At 45.7% G+C, this 24,996-nt stretch overlaps 1 protein-coding gene across 9 annotated transcripts in view; it reads left to right on the top strand.

The window, feature by feature from the left end:
- bbox1 (butyrobetaine (gamma), 2-oxoglutarate dioxygenase (gamma-butyrobetaine hydroxylase) 1) overlaps positions 1-24,996 on the top strand; it is a 274,469-nt gene that overhangs the window by 219,453 nt on the left and 30,020 nt on the right. For all 9 annotated transcript variants that reach the window (XM_041196843.1, XM_041196840.1, XM_041196838.1 and 6 more), the window contains exon 6: positions 16,596-16,792. In XM_041196843.1, coding sequence (XP_041052777.1) covers positions 16,596-16,792 — 197 coding nt within the window. The remainder of the gene's footprint in view (positions 1-16,595; positions 16,793-24,996) is intronic.

A 24,996-nucleotide genomic window follows, 5' to 3' on the forward strand; every position in this document is an offset into this window, starting at 1 on the left:
AAGGTAATCAGTCAGAATCAACATGGTTTCGTGAAAGGGAAATAATGTTTAACCAATTTATTGGAGTACTTTGAAGAGGTAACATGTGCTAGGGATAAAGGGAAAGCAGTGAATGTACTGTACCTAGATTTCCAGAAGGTATTTGATAAGATGCCACATCAAAGGTTATTGCTGAAAATAAAAGCTCATGGTATAGGGGATAACATATTGGCATGGATAGAAGATTGGCTAGCTAACAGGAAACAGAGTAAGCATAATGGGTTATTTTCTGGTTAGCAGGATGTGATGAGTGGTGTGCTACAGGGATCAGTGCTGGGGCCTCAGCTCTTTACAATTTATATAAATGATTAGGGACCAATGGTATGATTACTAAATTTGCTGATGACACAAAGATAGGTAGGAAAGTAAGTTGTAAGGAGGACATAAGGAGGCTACAAAAGGATATAGATAGGTTAGGTGAGCGGGCAAAAATCTGGTAAATGGAGAATAATGTAGGAAGATGTGAAGTTGTCCATTTTGGCAGGACCAATAAAAATAAATAATATCTAAATGGTGAGCGATTGCAGAGCTCTGCGATGCAGAACGATCTATGTGTCCTAGTGCATGAATTGCAAAAAGTTAGTATGCAGGCGGAGCAAGTAATTAGCAAAGCTAATAGAATGTTATTGTTTATTGCAAGGGGGATTGAATACAAGAGTAGGTAGTTTATGCTTCAGTTATACAAGGCATTGGTGAGCCCTCATCTTGAGTACAGTGTACAGTACAGTATTGTGTACAGTATAGGTCTCCTTATTTAAGGAAAGATGTAGGAAGCAGTTCAGAGAAGGTTTACTAGATCAATACCTGGACTGGATGTTTTGTCTTATGAGGAAAGGCTGGACAAGCTAGGCTTGTATCTGCTAGAGTATGGAAGAGTAAGAGGTGACTTGATTGAAATATATAAGATCCTGAGGGGCCTTGACAGGGTTGATGTGGAAAGGATGTTTCCTCTTGTGGGAGAATCTAGAACCAGGAGCTACTACTTAAAAAGAAGGGGTTGCCCATTTAAGACAGAGATGAGGAGATATTTTTTCTCTTAGAATGTTGTGAAACTTTGGAATTCTCTTCCTCAAAAGGTGGTTGAGGCAGAATCTTTGAATATCTTTAAGGCAGAGGTAAGCAAGCTTTTGAAAAGTTATCGAGAGTAGGCAGGAATGTAGAGTTGAGGTTAAAGTCAGATCAGCCCTGATTTTATTGAATGGCGGAGCAGGCTCGAGGAGCCGAGAGGCCTACTCCTAATTCATTGGCAGAATTTTCTCCCCGTTGGGCAGGCTGGTCAGGAGTGAGCACAGAGCCAATCGTTGCCTGCGATCGGCTGTGTGCCACCATTTTGTGTGGGCGGGCCTTAATTGGCCCGCCCAGCGTGACACGTGCTCAGGGGAGGAGGGAGTGTTGGGGCCTGCGCTCTATCGCGCATGTGCACGAAAGAGCAGATATCTCTCTGAGGCACGGAGATTAAGTGCAGTTGTAAAGTTGGGGAAAAAAGAAAAGATAAAATTATTCAGACATGTCCCCTCATGTGACAGTGTCACATGAGCTGGGATATGTTTATGAATTTTCATAAATGTTTTAATTTAATTAATAAAACCTTCATGAAACCTCATCCCACCCGTGAATGAGGCTTCATGCAAAACGCGAAGGCCACTTGGTCTCTTCGCCTGCCTGCCCACCTTAAGGTTGGACGAGCAGCCCTGTCAATTTGTTTAACTGGTTGATTAATGGCCTTAACAGGCCTTTGACAGTTTGGCGGTCACGCAGCTGACTCCAGTGCGCGCCCACCAAATGGAAGATCAGAATGACACATGGTGACGTTGGGATGCATGCCCGATGCCACCGCGTGTCATTTTACACGGCGTACAGGAACCGATCCCTCATGCCGAAGGCAAAATCCTGGCCCATATGTTTTTATGTATGTTTGCAAGTTCAAATATTTACCATTGTTCATTTACCATCATATCCTTTAACCTAATTTCCCAATCCATCTTAGCCAACTCTCTCATATCTAGCTAATTGGCCTTATGTACATTTAATAATCTGGCTTTGCAGTTTAGATATCACTTTCATCTTAATGTAAAATTCTATAATATTATGATCAGTCATTCCCAAAGGATCTCTTACTGATATTATTAATTAACCCAGCTTCATTACACAAAACAAGATCTAAAATAGCATCTTTCCTGGTTAGTTCCATGACCTTCTGTTCTAGAAAACTGCCTGAAATACATTCTGTCCACTCATCCTGCAAACTACATTTGTCAACTTGATTTGTCCAATCTATAAGATTAAAAGTCATCCATGATTATTTCATTTCCTTTATTACAAACTCTTCTTATTTCTTGATTGATACTCTGTGCAACAGTACGGCTACTGTTAAGGGGCCTATAAATTATTCCTAGTAGCTGACCCTGGTTATTTCTTATCTCCACCCATAATGATTCTACTTTCTACTCTTCTGAACCAAGATCCGTCCTTGCTGTGTCCTAATTCATTGTTTATTATCAGGATTACTCCCACAACTCCCATTTGCAACTGCAAAGAACAGTATCAATTCCCCTAACTATAGTGTCTCCTCGCCACCACTACTACATTCCTGTTCACTTCCTCCACTTGAACAGCTTCTTGTTCCATGATGTCATGGACAATTTTCTCAACCTCTCTGCAGGCTTTGCTCTCATCCACACTGGCAGCAAGAACCTCATACCTGTTGGATAAGGGCAAAGGTCAAGGCTTCTCCAGCACCTGCCTTACTGGCACCCTCGTCCCATTCCCACTAACTAGAACTGTTCCACTACGTAACCTAAAGGGTGTGACTGCCTCCTGGATTAAAGTGTTCAGGTAACTCTTCCCCATCCTGATGTTCTGCAGTGTCTGCAACCATGGGCAGAATTTTTGGGTTGGCGAGCGGGGGTGGGACCCGCTCACCGACGCGTAAAAAGACGCACAGTGACGTCAGGCGGGTGTCCCAACCTCACCGCGCATCATTTAGATTTTCAGCCCAAACTGTCAAAGGTCTGTTAAGGCCATTTAAACATTAATTTAAGTTATTAACTGAGCTGCCCGTCCAACCTTAAGGTTGTCGGGCAGGCAAAGAGCCCAGGCAGCCTTTGCATTTCTCATGGAACCCCATCCACGGGCGGGATGAGGTTTCATGAAGACTTTATAAATTAAATAAATGTTCTCATTGATGTTCCTTGACATGTCCCATATCTTCTTTTCTTTATTTAAATTTTTAAACCTTAAACCAATCTCCCTGAGGCATCTTTGTGCCTCAGGGAGTTTTCTGCCCTCTTTCGCACATGAGCGTGGAAGAGCGCAGGCTCCGACTCAGGGAACCCCACCCGCTCAGTGCTTCCGGGCGCGTGTCACGCTGGGCAGGCCTTAATTGGCCCGCCCACGTAAAATGGTGGCACGGCCCCGATCAGGGGTGCTGATCGGGTTCGCCCCCCCCACCCCCCCACCTGCACAACACCCCCCCCCCCCTCCGATGGGGGAAAATTCTCCCCCATGAAACTATCATTTGATTGTTCATCTCGTTCACTATTATTCTTTAGGGAATGAAATCTGTTGTCCTAAACTGGTCTGGCCTCCATGTGATTGACTTTTAACTGCCCTCTGAAATGGCCCATTCAGTTCAAGGGCAAGTAGGGATCAGCACCAAATGCTGGCTTTGCCAGAGAAGCCTACATCCAGGGCTCGGTGCATACTTAACAGGCTTGCGGATAGACAAGCAGTTGCCTGAGAAACTCACTTTCTCATCTTTGGAAAAAAGAAGCTAAGCAATATCTGTTTGGCATGAGGTGCTTACAAGATGACATGCTTGGCAATAGAAGATCAAAAATCAGTCCATCCTCAATAGCAATCTTGCTAATTAGATACCTGAACCAATCAAAGCTGCAAGACACACCAGTTGGTGATTGATCTACCAGCCTCGCTCATTAATGAGACCTGGAAGAACATTGTTGACATAGGACTGGCATTCATCCTATTCAGTCTGAGATGGCCATGAAAGCCAATTCTCCAATGGGTAGAGTGATCCGAGCTGGCCATTTCAGCAGTAGTAGGTTAAACTCCTGCAGCACATGGGTTGCCTCAGGTCTTCCTAACCTGAACCTTTGTTTTTTCAGTTTAGGCAAGTAGGTTGTGTTCCATGAGATGAGTCAGGCAAATGGAAACTTTAATTGACGATTTCTCCATGGTTTCCACACTTGTCAGACCCTAGCTACCCCTCAAAAATAACTTGTCTATTATAGAGTGCCAATGACACCAGCCAGAGAATTTTGTGGCCCAGACAGTCTCATTCTCGTAGCTAGAGGAGGAAGCTTGGCGGCAAACTGTTGCAATAAGTAAAATCTAACAGGTCATAAAAAAGGTGTTAAAAAATAAATCAAAAAATATTAGCTGTTTACATTTGTAGAGGTATGCAAAACCTTAGTTTCCTGAAAGACCTTTTCTGCCACTGTGTACTGTCCTTGTGCATCTATATAAGCATTCCTAAGATTACAAAAATACCCCTGATATTTAATCTCCAAATAAATTCTAATGCATCCCTTGTTCCACATTGAACTCCAGCCTTCCATCTAATGAAAACGTCCATTCTCAATCCACTTGTGATACTGAATAGTATACAACATGTTTTGGTTTATGCTGGCAGCAATCTGTGCATAGTACCGTACCCAATATGTAAACTGGAGGAGTATCATCAAAATATTGGGACTGGGGTTTTAAAAATCAATAATCTGTAATGTTTCAAACAATATTACAACACAACTTGCATTGTGCCAAATTTATAATATGTTATGCCTTAAATACTTATTAATAAAAGCATTAAATAACATTTTAAATCCATTAAGATTGGTAACTTTTTATGCATGAGCTTTGCACCTTTTTAGATCCAATCCCAAAAAAAAGTTCATATGCACGCAGGAACAATACAACTTGCACTCAGTGTATCAGTAGAATTTTAGTTAAGCTTTAGTTAAAGACAAATTATGAGATTTATTTCTACTGATTCTCCTAGAAGCACTATGCATAATATCTGACCATGTTAAAATTCGCAATTCTATTAAACCAAAATTCCCTCAGCATATCTAGGGCTGCTGCTTCTGGATATTTGGTAGTCTTAAAAATAATCAAAGTATATATTTAAAAAGTGCTGTTTAGGGGGCAACTATTACCATTCACGAATCTTACTACTTGCCACATTTTTTCTCACACCTTTTCAATCACAATTTTCTGTCAACATATCCTGTTTTTCGCTATGTCAAAAATCACAGTGTAATTGCAAGTTCTGGTCACTATGTGGTTCCGTGAGTAAGTTTCTTTCATCTTTCACCCGTGTTGATCTTGTTTGTATGTAAATAAAATCTAGATTTATCAAATGACCGCAGACACCACAGCAGGCAATTTATTAATCATTTGTTTTAAAAATAAAGCCTGAATTGCGGGTGCACATTTCAATAGTAGCCATCTACCAACACAAAAATCCAATCAATATGGAAACTAAGCATTTTCCAAATACATCCCAAATCCTTCCATACAACACTCACTGCTTTTCACATACTCGCTCACAGGTTGCTCCTAAAGCTAATCTGCACATAAAATATCTCAATTTACAAGTTGTTGCATTCTTCCCCTAGATTTCTCTTATTTGATGCAATACAGCTGCTTTGGTATATACTTTTCAATATACTGCTCATCAATGTCAATTTGATTAGCTGCTTCCTGGGTGTATAGAGGAGGAACAGTGCTTAGTAACAACACAACTTGATCAAATCCCATCCGCTGCATTCTCTCAGTTCCTTCGCCTCCGTCGCATCTGTTCCGATGATGCTACATTCAAAAACAGTTCCTCTGACATGTCCTCCTTCTTCCTTAACCGAGGTTTTCCACCCACGGTCGTTGACAGGGCCCTCAAACATGTCCGGCCCATCTCCCGCGCATCCGCCCTCACTCCTTCTCCTCCCTCCCAGAAACATGATAGGGTCCCCCTTGTCCTCACTTATCACCCCACCAGCCTCCGCATTCAAAGGATCATCCTCCGCCATTTCCGCCAACTCCAGCATGATGCCACCACCAAACACATCTTCCCTTCTCCCCCTTATCGGCATTCCGTAGGGATCACTCCCTCCGGGACACCCTGGTCCACTCCTCCATCACCCCCTACTCCTCAACCCCCTCCTATGGCACCACCCCATGCCCACGCAAAAGATGCAACACCTGCCCCTTCACTTCCTCTCTCCTCACCGTCCAAGGACCCAAACACTCCTTTCAAGTGAAGCAGCATTTCACTTGCATTTCCCCCAACTTAGTCTACTGCATTCGTTGCTCCCAATGTGGTCTCCTCTACATTGGAGAGACCAAGCGTAAACTGGGCGACCGCTTTGCAGAACACCTGCAGTCTGTCCGCAAGAATGACCCAAACCTCCCTGTCGCTTGCCATTTTAACACTCCACCCTGCTCTCTTGCCCACATGTCTGTCCTTGGCTTGCTGCATTGTTCCAGTGAAGCCCAACGTAAACTGGAGGAACAACACCTCATCTTCCGACTAGGGACTTTACAGCCTTCCGGACTGAATATTGAATTCAACAACTTTAGGTCGTGAGCTCCCTCCCCCATCCCCACCCCCTTTCTGTTTCCCCCTTCCCTTTTTTTTTCCAATAAATTATAAAGATTTTCCTTTTCCCACCTATTTCCATTATATAAAAAAAAAACCCCACTAGAGCTATACCTTGAGTGCCCTACCATCCATTCTTAATTAGCACATTCGTTTAGATAATATCACCAACTTTAACTTTAACACCTATGTGTTCTATTGTACTATTGTCGTTGACATCTTTTGATGATCTGCTTCTATCACTGCTTGTTTGTCCCTACAACCACACCCCCCCACCTCTCTCTCTCTCTATCTCTCCGCCCCCCACACACACACCTTAAACCAGCTTATATTTCAACTCTTTCTTGGACTCGAACTCAAGTTCTGTCGAAGGGTCATGAGGACTCGAAACGTCAACTCTTTTCTTCTCCGCCGATGCTGCCAGACCTGCTGAGTTTTTCCAGGTAATTCTGTTTTTGTTTTGGATTTCCAGCATCCGCAGTTTTTTTTGTTTTTATCTCTTTTGTTTTGATCAAATGAAAGCCTATTGTTAGGAATAAGATTTAATTTGGGATCAAGTTAAGATCATTTTATAGGTAATACTGATCTTTATTCAGAGCCTTCATTTCTTTATTCTAAGCATTGTGAAATTTATTCTGTTTGGCTGTAGAACTTCTAACATTACTTAAAACTACTTTAAAAGGACTTCCTGTAAAGTGGCTAATTAATCCATTGTTTGCAATGGTCATTATTATTTAAAGTGAGTGATTTTTTTAATTAAATAATGAAGTTATGAAATCTCCAGGGAGAAAATTGTTAGTAGCAAAATCTAAAGTAACAGAAGCCAATGTTGCAGAAATACTTAAGATTTTATGCACCAAAATAATTTTAAAAATAAATACTTATTAACCATAGAATTGTAAACTTGCCAAACATTTACCAGTTCCAAAGTGTTTGCCATGCTTCTAAAATTTTCCACTGATGTCCACATTCTTTGATAGATAGCTACCAAGAAATGCAAAGTAGTCTACATTGTCTCATGTCAATTCATTGTTGGGGGAAAACTAGAGTATTGAATGTAAGGGTGATAAAGCCCTTTAGTTTTGGAAAAATTAATAGCGTCAAAATAGATTTTAGACTTTAAAAAAGATACCTAGGATTGTTTGAAGATGACTGGCAGAATGAGCCATAATTGTACAATCCCATCATACTGAAGGTTGATGGTAATGGTGGTGAGAACTTTTGTCATTGCCTCTAAATGCCTTAATACAATTGCAACGAGAAGATTCAATATCGGCCTAATCATGCTTACTTGAGGAACCTCAACTTTGATGAAAAAGAACCAGTTATATCTCTGTAGGTTATTTATAGTCTGTTGCTCACTCAGCGCTACGCTATGGTTCTGAGTTCTGGGTTAGGACTGCCAAAGAAGAGAAATGTAGACAGAGAAAAAAGCATCAGTCTGTTGTGACTTCAATTGAGTCTTCTTAAATATTATCAGTTTTGTGGTTAAATATGTCTCTCTAAAATTGGTCTACAAGGTTCACTGCCAGAAAGATAGTTGAAAGCTCTTTAATGATTGCCAGTGTGATTGATCACCACATTATGATGAAATCTGTGATCTCGAAGTTTGTGTTTTTTGAGACAGACCCTAATTCAAGAGGGCAACTGAAAAACGAAACTGAGATAGGAAACTGACCCTCTAGTTTCTAAGGAAACTAAAACTGAAACTGAAATTGGAAACCAAAACTTCTGGGGAGACTGAAACTGGTTGAAACATGTAAAAGGACACAAAGCCATCAGAGTTCAGGTGATGATCCCAGTGGTGTAGTACAGGCTGGCTGAAGAAGACAGAAGCTGATCCAGAAGCTGAGGATAGACAAATTTGCAGTTGCTGTAGCTGTTTCTATACTTGAAGATAACATTGGTGGATCTACGCTATCCAAACCATTGTAAACAGAGCTGAGGAGGTTCTGCAGACATGTGCAATCTTTGGTGAAGACCTTACTGGTAGAACATGGGTGGAGGACTGTGCGCTGTTGTCGGCTGGGGATAAGGTAAGCCCTAGAAGAGGAGCTGAAATTCTTTGTGAGGAAGACAGGGTTTGTGACTGAGATTAGTGACATATATGCTCAGTGGCTGCAGAGCCAAACTGTCAGATGTGCCTTAGTTATTCATGCTATTTGTCATGCCCAGTACAGGCATAAAGATATCACAAACTTTAAATCTATACTTTTAAAAGTGGACACCCAAAGTTGCTTAAGATGGATGTAGCATATCGTGTGACTTGGCAGTATTCAGCTCCAGACTGTCCTGAAACTCAAACAAAATATGGACAATCACAGCCATTTGTGAAATTCACATATTCCTTTTGGAGAGGAAGCTGCGAGTGGGAGAGGAAGGTGTACCAGTGGGAGGGGGGTGGGAGAGGAGGATCCAGGTGTGACTTGGAGGAAGGTGCACATGGGCGGCGGGTGAGGTTGGGAGAGGGGAGGAGGGATTATGGGGGCAGGAAGCGGGTTGGGGTTTGGAAGGGGTGGGGAAGGAGCTCAGAGGGTGGAAGGTGTCCGTGAGGAGGAAGGTGTCTGGGGGAAGGAGGGAGTAAGTGTGGAGGAGGGAGTAAGGGCAGAGAAGAGAGTAAGGGGTGGGAGATGTCCAGGTGAACGTACAAGGGAGGGCCTGTGGCGTCAATGTGTGCCTCCTGGGGTGCGAGCTGAGGGTAGGCGTGGTAGGAGGAAATGGTGAGTGTGAGAGGGGGCAGAGGGAGCCGAAAGGGTGGAAGAGTGAGGATACCTCAGTAACAGTAGAAAGGACGGAGAGGATGGTTGGTGGGGACTTGGAGACAGACACGGACCCTGGAGGTGGGAAGGAGGAGGTGGGGTAGGTCATTGTGGGTGTGGGTGGGATTCTTAGGAAGGTAAGGAATATGCACATTCACCTGGACATCCTGGAATGACAAGAGTTCAGTTGATAGGTGACAGTGGGGTTTTAGGAGTTGTTATAGGAGTAATTTGTAGACATATGTATGTGCTTGAAATCTTTTATTTGGTAATACAGGTTTAATTTAGTTTTCTAAAAGAACCTCTAAAATCTTGGGACTAGCATGGATAGAAGATTGGCTGTCTGGCAGGAGGCAGAGAGTGGGGATAAGGGGGTCCTTCTCAGGATGGCGGCCGGTGACTACTGGAGTTCTGCAAGGGTCAGTGTTGGGACCACAACTTTTCACTTTATACATTAATGATCTCGATGAAGGAACTGAGGGTATTCTGGCTAAGTTTGCAGATGATACAAAGATAGGTGGAGGGACAGGTAGTATTGAGGAGGTGGGGAGGCTGCAGAAAGATTTAGACAGGTTAGGAGAATGGGCAAAGAAGTGGCAGATGGAATACAACATGTGGAAGTGTGAGGTCATGCACTTTGGTCGGAAGAATAGAGGCATAGACTATTTTCTAAATGGGGAGAGAATTCAGAAATCAGGAGCGCAAAGGGACTTGGGAGTCCTAGTCCAGGATTCTCTTAAGGTTAATTTGCAGGTTGAGTCAGTAGTTAGGAAGGCAAATGCAATGTTGGTATTTATTTCAAGAGGACTAGAATATAAAAGCAGGGATGTGTTGCTGAAGCTTTATAAGGCTCTGGTCAGACCACATTTAGAATATTGTGAGCAATTTTGGGCCCCGTATCTCAGGAAGGATGTGTTGGCCCTGGAGAGGGTCCAGAGGAGGTTCACGAGAATGATCCCAGGAATGAAAGGCTTAACATATGAGGAACATTTGAGGACTCTGGGTCTATACTCAATGGAGTTTAGAAGGATGAGGGGGGATCTGATTGAAACTTACAGAATACTGAAAGGCCTGGATAGTGTGGACATTGGGGAAGTTGTTTCCATTAGTAGGAGAGACTAGGACCCGAGGGCACAGCCTCAGAGTAAAGGGAAGACTTTTTAGAACGGAGATGAGGAGAAACTTCTTTAGCCAGAGAGTGGTGAATCTATGGAATTCATTGCCACAGAAGGCTGTGGAGGCCAGGTCATTGAGTGTATTTAAGATGGAGGGAGAGAGGTTCTTGATTGGTAGGGGGATCAAAGGTTACAGGGAGAAGGTGGGAGAATGGGGTTGAGAAACGTATCAGCCATGATTGAGTGGCAGAGCAGACTCGCTGGGCCGATTGGCCTAATTTCTGCTCCTATGTCTTATGGACTTATGGTCTTATGGACTTATTACTTCTCAAGTCAGGGCACTCATCTCGAAATAAATTGCAAAACTGTTGTGGCCGCGTGATCAAATTTCCCTCATGGATTTGATCCGCCTGACGCACATCATTTGCTGCATCATAACACCCACAGCAGGCACTTTCTAAGACATCAGAAGCTGCTGGAAAGTTATGGCTGCCAAGGGTGTCCCCAAATTTTATGGCACCTCCCTCGGGTACCTACTAGACGCTGTGGAGGCCCACCATGAAATCCTCTACCCCTGCTCAGGGCAAAGGCCAGCAAGCAAGGTCACCAGTCCAACATGGGAGGCAATGGCAGCAGTGATCAGCACCAAAGCCCTGCAAAAGAGAACAGCCACCCAGTGCCGAAAAAGAATCAATGATCTCCTCCATTCCTCCAGGGTAAGTCACTCTTATCACTCTCAACTTACACACATCCTCAGCGATCTCACTCACTGCCAGTTCAAGAGACATCACCATTCACTCTCTCACACACACCTTCATCTGCCCTGTAGATCGTGTCCTCATCCCGTCCATGGTACCGCTCACCAGCAACACATGGCAGGCATCCTTATCACCTAGCCTGGCAGGTGTCTTGCTTTACACTCTTTCCCTCTGTATTCATGCAGGACAAGCTGGCACACAACAAAAGGGAGAAGTCGCAGACTGGTGGAGGAATGCCTCACATCAAGGTCTTCACAGACTTGAAAATAGAGTCATCCAGCTGCTCCTGTGCTGACAGTGAGGTTGGCAGTGCTCAACCAAGTGAGGATCCAGCAGTGCAACATCCATCAGCCAACCATGCTGTGAGTCAGTTCCCCTGTTCCGCAGTCCCCTGCCATGCACTAATTATCTCCAGATGTGCCTGTGAAGCAGCTGAGGGGGTCCACGGCCCAAGTCCCCGATTCAAGCCCCGAAGACACCTCAGAAGAAGAATCTAATGACAGCCTAATTGAAGGCCCGTCAAAGCACTCATCACCACCCTCCACCAGCACCGAGACACACCTCAGTGGGACCTAGTTCTAGAGTAGCCTCGGGGTCACAATCTGGTGAGCACATCGCACTGTCTGACCCACAGCAGGCTACGGCAGGGACTTCCCAGGTTTCCAGCACTCGTAGGATTGCTGGAGGCCAGAAACCTGCTGAGTCTGAGTCAGATGATGAGCCCCTGGACTCGGTCATGTCACAGTTGCTGGAGCTGCAAAGGCAAGCTCTGGAACTCAGTAAGGGATGTCCGCTGCACTTCTCAGATTTCAAGGCACGATGGAGGAGTTTGCCCGCATTCAATCTAAGACGATAGTGTCGGCGTGCCAATGCACTGAGGGCGGATGGCAGCTGCCCTGGAGGCCTTTGGCCCAGGTCCTGCACTGCTGCGCGGGCTAAACTCCATCACTGATTGTGTTGTTGCCTCCATCATTGTCAACGCAAGAGTGGTGTGGGCCTTGGCCACCCATAGGGAGGAGGATCAGCAGGTGCACACCCCAGGGACGTCCACCACCCAGGACTCCGGGAGTGTCCAGCCCATCTGAATCCCCCTCTCCGGGTGACCCCAGCAGCTCCAGCTTCACAGGGCAAGGAGGGTGCCACTGCCACACAGCAGGACCCCAAAAGCAGGCTGGGGCCTTCCATGTCTCGGCCCTCCAGAGGACGCCCATCAAGGTCGTCACACACAGGGCATAGCAGTCAGCAGGCTGCCTCCACCTCCACCTTGGATGTCGGGGGAGCACCAAGACAAAGCAGCAGGGTTAGGAAGGTTAAGATGTCGTTGCACAGCCTGGCACAGATGTTAATCACTTGTACTTAATGTTCACTATTGTAAATAAACTCCCATGAATGTCAAAGATAAAAGCAAAATACTGCGGATGCTGGAAATCTGAAACAAAAATAAAAATACCTGGAAAAACTCAGCAGGTCTGACAGCATCTGCAGAGAGGAATACAGTTAACGTTTTGAGTCCGTATGACTCTTCATCAGAACTGAGGAAAAATAGAAATGAGGTGAAATATTAGCTGGTTGAGGGGGGTGGGACAGGTAGAGCTGGATAGAGGGCCAGTGATAGGTAGAGGCAAAGAAGAGATTGCCAAAGATGTCATAGACAAAAGGACAAAGGGGTGTTGACGGTGATGATATTATCTAAGGAATGTGCTAATGGTGACATTAAGAGAAAACAGGACAAGCAAGTGACAGATGGCCCTAGTGGGGGTGGGGTACTCCCGAAGGGGGCAGGTGCTGAAAGCTGACAAAGGATCAGGTGCCTTTAAAGTTTCATGGCTGTGTCTCTATAATATGACCCTGAACACAGAGGACAAGCCTCCAACCCCCAACACCTTAACCACTCCCCCCAACCCCTTAAATCCCCACCCCTTAACACCCTCCCCCAACCCCCAGCCAGACGGGAGTCAGACATTCACAGAGGCAATGTGAAGATCTATGGAGTGTCCTCACTGCATGTCGTCATCATCCTCCTGGAATCTAGAGACTATTAGGGCCTCCTCTGCGTCTCCATGACATGAGCCTAAGCACTAAGGGTATGTGCGCTGCCATCAGCCACACAGGAATTAAACATTCACAGGTGCAAAGTGAGGATGTCAGGACTGATCTCACTGAATCTTGTCATCATCCTCCACGAATCTTGTGGCTATGGAGGCCGCCCGAGCACGTTGCCTTGTCTGGCCAGCGCGATGGTCTCATCACCGGCATCCTTGCCTTCGAGGACCTCATCACTGTCCTCCCTTTTGACGTCCTCCTCATCTGAGGATACGTGCAGCTCCTCCATCTCATCCTCAGCCAGGTGCTCCTCCCTTTGCAGCGCCAAGTTATGGAATGCTCAGCAAGTGATGACACCCCCTGGGGACCATATTGCAGTGCTGCACTGGACCTGTCGAGCACCAGAACCTCATTTTCAAAATGCCTATTGTTTGCTCCACCAAAGTCCAGGCCGCAGCTTGAGCCTTGTTGTACCGTCACTTCGCTGCAGTCCAAGGTTGCCGCACAGGTGTCATCAGCCACATCCTCTGCAGGTAGCCCTTATCCCAGAGGAGCCAACCCTGCAGCCTTACTGGAAGATGTCAGGGATCTAAGACCTGCTAAGAATGTAGGAGCCGTGGATGCTCCCTGGGAATCATGTACAGTCCTGCAGGTTGCACACCAGCTGAATATTCAGCGAGTGGAAGCCCTTGCACTTGACATAGTTGACTGTTTGTTGCCATGGAGATCCAAGCACCATGTTAGCGCAGTCAATGGCACCCTGTCTTCACGGAGGAAAATACTAAAAATCTCCCAGAAAGAATGGAGAATCAAGGGATTAGTGTAAACGAGAAACTGCAAAATATTAATATGAGTAAAAGAAAGTTACAAGAGGAATTAATGGGATTTAAGGTAGAAAAATCCCCTGGACCTGATGATCTATATCCCAGAGTGTTGGAAGAGGTGGCTGCAGAGATAATAGATGCATTGGTAGTCATCTTGCAAAATTCCATAGACTCTGGAATGGTTCCTGCAGATTGATAAGTGGCAAATGTAACCCAACTATTTAAGAAAGTGGGGAGAGAGGAAATGGGGAACTGCAGACCTGTTGGCTTGACATCAGTAGTATGGAAAATGCTAGAATCTATAATAAAGGATGTGATAATAGGACAATTAGAAAATAATGGTAGGTTTGGACAGAGTCAGCACGGATTTATGAAAGGGAAATGTTTAACAAACCTGTTGGAGTTTTTTGAGGATGTAGCTAGAAGAAGAGATATGGGGGAACTGGTGAATTGGTATATTCAGATTTTCAGAAAGCTTTTGATAAGGTTCAATACAAGAGTTTGTGATAAAACTGCCATTGGCATTTGCAAAATGTGGAAAAATTGGGTAGATTTTTTTGAACAAGTGCATTGTCGGTGATTGGATATTTATGGATGGAATTGCCCTGGCAACGCCTAATATCTCACACAACAGCTTGCCTGGACCAGCTCCCTATCATCCTGTTCCTATCCATCCATCTTTCCAATTCGACATTGTAAAAGCCTTAGCAATATCCTCTGCATTTCTCTGTAGAAAATAGTCCCAACTCCTATTCTGTAACTGGGCACCCCAAGAATGGGCATGATTTCTGTCATCTTCCTTTGTGTATTTTCCTAGGCCTCAACATTCCTACCATGCGTGGCACTCAAAATTGAACACAATATTCCCAAGTACAGCCAAATTAATGCCTTGTTAACTTCATGTATGGCTTTACTGGAATACTGTGCTTATTATTTCATAGTGTATTCTAACAATGCAACATGAAACTATTTGCCTGGACAAAGGCCCCATCATGTTACTTGTACACTCTTAATGATTTACCAATTGTATTGCCAAGGTCTGTTTCTTGGTGCTAAGTCTTTTGCTGGCATACCTGCATGGTGTAACAGGACTGGAGTAATACCACACTTATCCATATTAAGGGACACCACCATATGTGGACCCAGCCCTCTAACATCCAAAATCAGTCAACAACTATAAATTGGGACTAAATTGCCAACATTTGTACACATTCTTGTGTGACCTGCAAACTTGTGTTGCATTGCGTGCCTAATATTAGAGTTAGATTTGAAAAAGATGACTTGGGTCATTTATCTCATTCCTACTTGTGGGAGCTTGCTGTGCACAAATTGGCTGTCATGTTTACTACATTACCACAGTGACTACACTTCAAAAGCACATCATCGCCTGACAAACATTTTGGGGTGTCCTGAGGTCATGAAAGGCACTATATAATTACAAGCTCCCAGCAGGGTGTATGGATGTTTTCTTCAGAGCCAAATTCCAATGATATAGGCAGATAATAATGAAATTCAAGTCTTGTTTTTTTCTACTATATTGAAGACTGTACTGTAATGCAAACTTCCAAAACTGGCTGATACTTCAGAATTTATTTGCTGAATGTAGAGAGTAAGACCCTCTGGAAAAGAGCTTCTTCCCTGTACTGATGGCTTTTATCACATTTGGGCTTTTGAAGGGTGCATTGACAAATCTTTCCTCATGTGGAGATGCCTCATTCTTAGATATTGGAAAATATGCTAAATTAAGTAAAAGTCATGTGAGTTATGTTTGTATTGGTGCTGGCATCTTTTAATAATGAATATAAAGTGAATGTTGTAGATACAGTAATAATTGTTTGTGCATCAACCCAAATAAGTGTGGCTTTCACCAATATCAGTCACCAGCACTCTCCTGGAGACCGGACAGATAAAGTTCAGTTATTCCCTCAATCCAAAGTCAGGGCTCAATTTACTGCTTTAACTAAGCCCAGAAGAAGGAGCAGTGTTGCCTTCCCTGTCAGGTCAACTGCCAAAAACAGGAGCCAGGCTTAGAAGCAGAGGCAAGTTCAACAGTTAAAAATGTTCCTTTTTAAATTTTCTTGAGCAGGAGTGGCTCCACAATGAATAGATAATAATAAATACATAAGCTGTGAGCTAGCCCATTTGAAGTGCTTTCAATAGCTTTATGCAAGAAGATAAAATTTCAGGAAGCGAATTAATCATAAATGGCCAACTTGCCTCTCCCCACCATCTAGTGGCCACCTCTAACTAAACATCCTGGCAATGAAGCATGTAGAACCACTGCACTGTGGCATCTTATAGCCTTGTAGGTTCCTGCAAATTACATGCAAGCAAAATGTACAACAATGCCACTATTTAAAACCAACGGTAAAGTGTGTCAAAATAAATGTATCCTCATTAAATGTGCCATGATGGTAAACATTTACTTGTCTTTTTTGTCCAAGGTTCAGCTTATTCACTGCATAAGACCGGCAGAAGTTGGAGGTGAAACGGTGATAGTGGATGGATTCCATGTTGCCAATCAACTCAGACAACTGAATCCTGAAGCTTTCCAGCTCCTCACCTCAATTTTAGTTGATTTCACAGACACCGGAGCTGACTACTGTGATTTCTGTCTTCAATCCAAGCACAAAATTATTGAGTGAGTACAAAAGCAAGCAGCTGACATAATTGTGCCCATGGGCAGAATTTTTCGCTCGGCACGTGGGTGCACGCCCGACCTGCTTGAGCGTGAAATAGCGCGTGATGACATCATCACGCACTAGCGCGATGTTTCAGTCGGCGGGCGCTCGCAGGAGTCGGCAGTGCACCCACCAACAATTAAGAGGCCTATTTAGGCCATTAATGCAGTAATCAACAGTAATTTTTCATTGCCCGTCCAACGTTACAGTTGATGGGCGGGCGAATCGGCCAGGCGGCCTTTGCCTTTTTGAGGAACCCTCATTCAAGGGCGGGATGAGGTTTCCGATATTAATTTTAAAAAAGATAGAAACGTTTGGACAGAATTTCCATCAGCCATATATCCAGGTGACTGATCCTGATGCATGGACATTTTTTTCGGCATTTGAAAATTTTTATTTATGGCTTTTGAATTCTTCAGCTCCCTGAGGCAGCTCTCCGTGTTCAGGGAGCTTTCTGTGAATGCTGCAGCCCACCCGCACCGACTTCAGTGCGCACCCTCCTCCTGCCCCCACCCCAGCAGCGCTGAGCATTTCAGCGCGCCTTTCACACTGGCTGGCTGTTAATTGGCCAAACAGTGTGAAATCGCGGTCAGGGGGGTGGGGGGGGGGCGATCGCGGGCAGTGAGCAGTTTCCTGGCCATTCCCGGGCACACCGACCACGCCCACACGCTGAACTCAAAATCCTGCCCCTTATTTCTAGGATGACAATGTTTCTCCAAAAAGTTAAAAATTCTGGGTTATAATTAGTCTTTTTGCCCATCAGCTGGTTTACTGCCAAAGTGGTGTCCATCTGCCAAGACCTTGGTGCACTTCCATTAAATATGCATAGCCGGATCGTGGTGCAGTTGAGGCCCTCTATAAAGAGACCGCCTTTGGGGTTGAGAGGCAAGGGCAGAATCGTCCCAGATTTGTACTAAGTGTGGTAGTAGGTGGGTAAAATGATGTTCTACCCGCCAGCTGCAACAGCGGCTTTTCACCCCATATTGTCCCAAACCTGCAGCATTAATTATGCATTCCCGGGAAATATGCCGTTTCCATGGTGGGCGGGCTCTCATCCTCCTGCCATGCCATCACCTCGCCGTTTCATCACACTGGGTGCCATATTTAAAGTGCAGCCGCATGCACACATCTCAATGCTCCCAGCCCAGGACTGCTGCATAGAACACGTGGCCCCGAAAGGCAAAAAGACTGCAGCCCCCAGGTTTAGAGACACGTCCCTTGAGCGCTTTTTGGATGCTGTGGACGCCTGCCATAATGTTCTCTGCCCATGCTCGGGCTGCAGGAGAGGCAGGAGCATCATCAATGCTGCTGCCCCTCCTGCAGCATGGGAGGCGGTGGCAGCGCTGGTCAGCACCAATGCCCTGCAAAAGAGGACAGCCACCCAGTGCTGCTACGGGATGAATGGTTTCATCCTTTCGGCCAAGGTAATTCACTCTTCTCATCCCTCTCAACTCACACTCACAAACCCATCACACACCCACAGAGATCTCACACTTCATGGGACAACATCACTAACTCTCACACACACCCTCACATCTCCTTCAGGCTTATACCCTCTTGAACTTGCATCCTCATCCTAGCCACGGCTCCGCTAACCACAGAAGTATTCCACGCAATGCCATGTGTCTTGCTCGCACTCCATGTGTTTTCATGCAGGAGAAGCCTGTTCACATCAGCAGGAAGAGGTCCAAGACCAGGGGTGGAGTGGCCCATTTTAGGCGCCTGACTCACTTTGAGCAGTGTGCCATCGCACTGACTGGTGAGGATGTGTTGTCTGCTGTGACAGTGAGGTCGGTGGCGAACACCCTCGTGAGGATCCTGCACCACATCATCCCTCACTCAATGTAAAATGTGAGTGCTCTCTCTCCTGCTTTTGACTCTGCTGCCATGCTCTACTTAGGTTCACAGGGATCTATGCCAAGTGACTGACATCCTCAGTCAGCTGGTCCCTCAGCTCCATCATGCCTCCACCTCCAGCCAAGCGGACACCTTCTCCGTTGAAGCTGAGTGGCTGTCCTCTTTTGCAGGGCATTGGCGCTGCCCACCATTGCCACCATCACCACGCTGTATTGGTGATGCTGCTGCCCCTCCTGCATCCAGGGTGGGGGCAGGGGACATTATGGCAGGCCTCCACGGTGTCCAAAATACATGTCTCTAAACCTGGGGGCTGCAGTCGTTTTACCTTTCGGGGCCACGCAGCAGTCCTGGGCTGGAGTACTGAGAGGTGAGCGCCCCCACCCCTCCAAGAAACCCTCCCCACTCCAGAACCCTTCCCCTCCCAGAACCCCTGCCCTTCTCCGGACCCATTCCCCGCCGACCAGAACCCCTTCCCCCTGGAACCCCTTCTCCTCTCCAGACCCCTTCCAAACCCCAAAACCCCTACCCCCCTCAGAATCTTTCCCCCTGCTGGACCCCTTCCCCTGGATACTATTTCCCCCCACAGAACCCTTTCCCCCACTCCAGACCCATTCCCCACCCCTCAGAACCCCTTTCCCTCAGAACCCCTTCCCCCCTCCGGACCCTTTCTCCGCCCCCCAGAACCCTTCCCCCCCTCTGGAACAATTCTCCCCCGGATTCCCTTTCCATTTCCGGACCCCTTCCCTGCCCCGGAATCCTTTCCCCCCATGGACCCATTCCCCGCCCACCAGAACCCCTTCACCCCAAGAACCACTTCCCCCCAGGAACCCCATCCCCTCTCTGGACCCCTTCCTTCTGGAACCCCTTCCCCCCCAGAACTCCTTCCTCCCTCCAGCCCCTCCCCCCCCCCCACCGGAACCCCTTTCCCTCACCGGACCCCTTCCCCTGTGGAACCCCTTCCCCCCCACTTAGTCCTCCCACTCCCCAGACTTCCTCCCCCACTTAGTCCCTCTCCCTTCCTGACTCCGTCAGACACCTTACTTCTTGCATCACTCTTAGTCCTTCAACCCCAATTCCTTCCTCCAGCCTTACCTCTTCCACCAGCCTTACTCCCTCTCCCTTCCTGACTCCCTCAGACTCTCTTCTTCCTCCAACTTTAGTCCTTCCCCCTTCCCGACTCTTTCCTCTACCCGTACTTGTCCCCCCACCCTTACTCCTTCCCCTCTCCGCACTCCTTCCTCCTCCCCGGACTCCCTCCCCTCTCCACATTCCTTTCTCCCCCTAGATTCCTTCTCCTCTCCATGCTCCTTCTCCACTCTGAACCCCTTCCCTTACACCTTCCAGCCCCGTTACACCTACCTCCCCAGTTTGCTATCTTCTCCTCCTTTACTCCCTCCTCCACCCCCGTAACCCCACCCCCTCTCCCAACCTCCCCATGATACCTTCATTCCCCCCTTCCAAACCTTACCTCCCGACATCTTCATCCCCCCCCCACAACCTCACTCTCCGATGCCTTCATCCCTCCCTCCCAACCTCAAACCCCCCCCACCCACCCCGACACTTTTTCCTCTCCCAGTCGATCGTAGGCCTCCCCCTCCCATCCCCCTCAACCCTTGTGACCTTAATGGTGACATTCCAACTTCCATGAGCTGCTTCGCAGTAGAATCACATCCATGAGAATCCACCCAGTATGCCATGGCCGTTCTTCCAGGATCCTCTTGCTGTTGGGCTCCAGCATCTTCTGTTCCTTGGATGTCCGCGATGTGAGCAAGGTCCCGGCAGTAAGTCCCGACCTCTGCATGTTACACTTGTCAAGACATGTTCCGCATTGGCGTGTTTTCCCGCCGACATGGGCGGACGATCCAGCGGGTTGCGGGGGCGGGGGGTCGGTTGAGTCCAGTGGGCTGACTTTATAATGATATGCTGATGTATTACAGTGAGGTGTCCAACATTGAATGGCGGGGAACTTGGCCCACCATCGACGGGCTGAGCGGACGATCGCAAACTGGTTTCACGACATCGCGAAACCAATTTTTGGCCTTCTCACCATGTTGTCCGCTCATGCCACCAAACACACCCAATGCCAGTGGGCACGGGCGATTCCACCCCAAGTCTTGTGCTACTGCAGCGTAAAATTGGCAGCATCACCTGAAAGAGCGAGGCCAGCCATGAAATGATTGCCAGTATTTATTTACATTACTGAGTGGGAACGAAGAATATTACAGGCTGCTACATCAGGGCCCAGAACCTCCAGATGTTTTGAATTCTATTCAAGGAATGTATTGTTCTCCACAATAAAGCAAAGGAAGCAGGCAGCATTTGCCCTGATGAAAGGAAAAATCAATCAGAAGGCATACAAAAATGAACTAAAATTTTGTTTGTCACTGAGGAAATGTGCATGGAATAAATTGGGAATAGATAGGGAGATACCTGCGAGTAGCATTTGCCAACTGTTTTCAGAATAGGAGCTTTGGAAATTGAGCATGAGAGCTACATGCCAGTAAGTTACTGAGTTGATGTTGTAACCAAAGGGAAGCTATGACTGAGCAAGCAGATTTTCTAGGTTAAACTTTTCCTTATTGGCCTTGCTGGCAGAGTCTGGCAGCTGGCAATGGGTCCTCTTTCTGCAATGGACCCTCAACTGTGGGCTCACTGTGTGACCCTCCTTCCTCCTCCTTTGCGCAACACACGTGCCAGGCAATCACCATCTCCAACAAAAGAAAATCTAACCATCTCACCTTGACAATCAGTGGCATTACCATCGCTGAATCCCCCACTATTATCTTTGACCGGAAACTGAACTAGACCAGGTCAGCGGCTGGGAATTCTGTGGAGAGTTACTCATTTCTTGACTCACCAAAGCCTGTCCACCATCTACAAGGTACAAGTCAGGTGTGGTGGAATACTCTCCAATTGTCTGGATGAGTCCAGCTCCAACAACACTCTGAAAACCCGACAACATCCAGGACAAAGCAGCCCACTTGATTGGCACCCCTTTCACCAACTTACACATTCATTTCCTCCACCACTGACACACAGTAGCAGCAGTGTGTACTATCTACAAGATGCACTGCAGCAACTCACCAGTCTTTTGCTTTACTGTTGAATGGAGAGGTTGAAAATTGGCTTGTCTGTAAATACAAGGTATGGTTATCTACAAGTTACCACTAATGATGTCTAACTAGCCTCTTCTGCACAATTTGTTCCATCTGATTCTTCTCTCTAAAACACAGATGAAGAATCCTTGCTGGAATTGTGAACTGAGCTTTATGGGGAAGACATAAAAAGAAATGAAACTTAGTAATGCTGATGACAAAAGCAAACCAGGGTCACAGAAGTTCAGAAAAAGAAGAAACAAATTGACTAAAGCAAGAATTCCGTGATCCTGCAAGTGATTTTTGACTGTGCTGGCATCATTATTACTGTTACCAGACAACCCCGCAATACCTGCTTTAGTTAATTTGCAGAGTTGCAGCATAGATAAGAGAGAGAAATTGAATTTGGCAACTCCGCATGCAACAGGGTGGAACCATATAATGGAGCCTGAGAAAAATGGTGCAGATATTTGAGATCTGAACAAAGTAGTATATCTTTGTCCACCCTGACCTTGCACATGAATAACATCAAGTTGCCATGCAGGTAATTAGGAAGGCAAATGGCCTTTATTACAAGGGGGCTGTAGTATAAAACTAAGGAAGTCTTACTACAATTGTACAGGGCATTGAAAAGACCACACCTAGAGTACTGCGTACAGTTTTGCTCTCCTTATTTACGGAGGGATATACTTGCACTGGAAACTGTTCAGAGACGGTTCACTAAGCTGATTTCTCTGATGAAGGGGTTATATGAGGAAAAGTAGAGCTGGTTGGGACTATACTCTTTGGAGTTTAAAAGAATGAGAGGTGATTTTATTGAAACAAAAAAAGATCCTGAGGGGGTTTGACAGGGTAAATTCTGAGAGGATGTTTCCCCTCATGGGGGAAGCTAGAACTAGGGCGCACAGTTTAAAAATAAGGCGTTTCCATTTAAGATGGATATGAGGAGGAATTTCTTCTCTCATCAGGTAATCTTTGGAATTCTCTACCCCAGAGAGCAGTGGAGGCTGCATCATTGAATACATTCAAGGATGAGTTAGACAGATTTTTAATCTACAAGGGTGTCCATGGTTTTGGGAGGCAGGCAAGAAAGTGGAGTTAAGGCCACAATTAGATAAGCCATGATCTTCTTGAATGGGGGAAGCAGGCTCAAGGGGCCAAATGGCCTATTCCTGCTCCTATTTCTTCTGATCTTTCTTATGCTTTGACACCAGCTGGCAGTAACCTGCAAGGAAATCCAAGCCACTGTCTTTCCTAACCCAGCAGCAGGAATAAAAATATTCTGTTGATAAATCCTTTTCCAGGGCTGTCTGCTCCACAAGTCTGCCAAGGCCAGTCATTGTGCTGAGGTTTCCTTGTTCTTGGCACTTCTCCCAGTTTAGATGCCTTGTGGTAATAGAACATCTCCCTTCTAGGGGAGTGGAGCAGGAATGTGTCTAGACCAAAGTTCAGCAGTGGCGATATACTCTAATACTTTACAGGAATGCATTTTGAGACACAGGCCTTGATTTCAACCCTATCTGGTAGAAACCAAATTGGGAGGATTTAAAAAGAGGACAGTGACTTGCCCCTTGTGATCCCACTTCCTTTGCAGGCAGAATATCTGACTCATGTTGGCAGTGTCTTGTTTAGATATACATATTTTGCTGGAGATCTCAGCAGTGACTGTTTCCCCGTCATGCCAAATCTGGCAGGAGGGGGCTCATGGGCCAGCAGAGAACCAGACAGGTGAGGATTTTTTTTTACTTTGCTGTACTTGTGGTCCAAAAGGCTGGCAATAACATTTATCATGAAGAAAATGCTTAGAGAAAAAGCGATTTCTTCGTATCATCCTTTTCCCAAACTCACCCCTGCCTCGAGGCTTTACTGAGGACATTGAGACTTTTGCACTGCCCTGTACACTAACCATGACGAAAATGTAGCATTTTTATCTACGATCTAGCCTGGATTTTGCTTCTTTAAAATCATAAGGTTGATAAAAACCACCCTCACTCAAAAAAAAATGCCTCCATCAAACCTCTACTATTTCTAAGTTCCTTTGCTTCAGCCAGATTTACAAGGGAGGAGTCAAGCTAGTTAATTTAAAATCCAACATCTTGACAGATGTGTCAAGTATGTACTTGATCGAAAGCTTTTTTATAAAAGTTATCGAAATTTGATTACTCGTTTTCTGGAAATTATTTCTCAGCTTGTCCTCTTCAGAGGGTGTGTCATCAGCCTTCGGAGCTTAATGAGATAGCTTCCTTGGAAGGTGGGCCAGGGAAAAGAACTGTGACACGAGAACACACAGCTCAGCATAACACTAATGATGTTTAGAAACAGAATACTGGAAACACTCAAGCACATCAGGCAGCATCTGTAGAGAAACAAAATTAATGTTTCAGGTCAATGTCCTTTATCGGAAATGAGAGAAGTTAGAGATTTAATGGTTCTTAAGTCAGTATTTTATTGCAAAACGATTGGAATACAGCAATAAAAATGTATTGCTCCAATTGTGCAAAGCCTTAGTGAGACTGCACCTGGAGTATTGTGTACAGTTTTGGTTTCCTTACCTAAGGAAGGATATATTCGCCATAGAGAGGATACAACAAAGGTTCACCACACTGATCCCTAGGATGGCAGGATTGTCCTATGGGCTAGGAGAGATTGAGGAGACTGGGCCTGTATTCTCTAGGGTTTAGAAGAATGAGAGGTGATCTCATTGAAGCATACAAAATTTTTGACAGGGCTTGACAGGTAGATGCAAGAGGGATGTTTCCCCTGTCTAAGGGTCTAAAACAAGGGGACACAGTCTCAGAATAAGAGGTAGGCATTTAGGATGAGATGACAAAGAATTTCTTCACTCAGAAGGTAGTGAATCTTTGGCTCAGTGGAGGCTCAATCATTGAGTATTTTCAATACACAGATCTACAGATTTCTAGATATTAAAGATATCAAGGGATTTGAGGATAGTGTGGGAAAATAGCATTGAGATAGAAGATCAGCCTTTATCTAGTTGAATAGTGGAGCAGGCTTGAGGGGCCAAATGGCCTATGCTTGCTCCTATTTCCTATGTTCTTACAGAGCCTGAAAATGGTGACATGGTGGTTGGGGGTGGTTGGTAGTGGTGGAAAGGACAGGATTACATAACAAAAGGGAAGGTCTATGATAGAGTGGAGGGCAAGAGTGATTAAATGGCAAAAGGAAGAACAGTGCAAGGCAAAAAGAAGGTT

This window comes from Carcharodon carcharias, chromosome 10 (genome assembly GCF_017639515.1).
Source record: "Carcharodon carcharias isolate sCarCar2 chromosome 10, sCarCar2.pri, whole genome shotgun sequence".
In the NCBI taxonomy this organism is placed as follows: Eukaryota; Metazoa; Chordata; class Chondrichthyes; order Lamniformes; family Lamnidae; genus Carcharodon; species Carcharodon carcharias.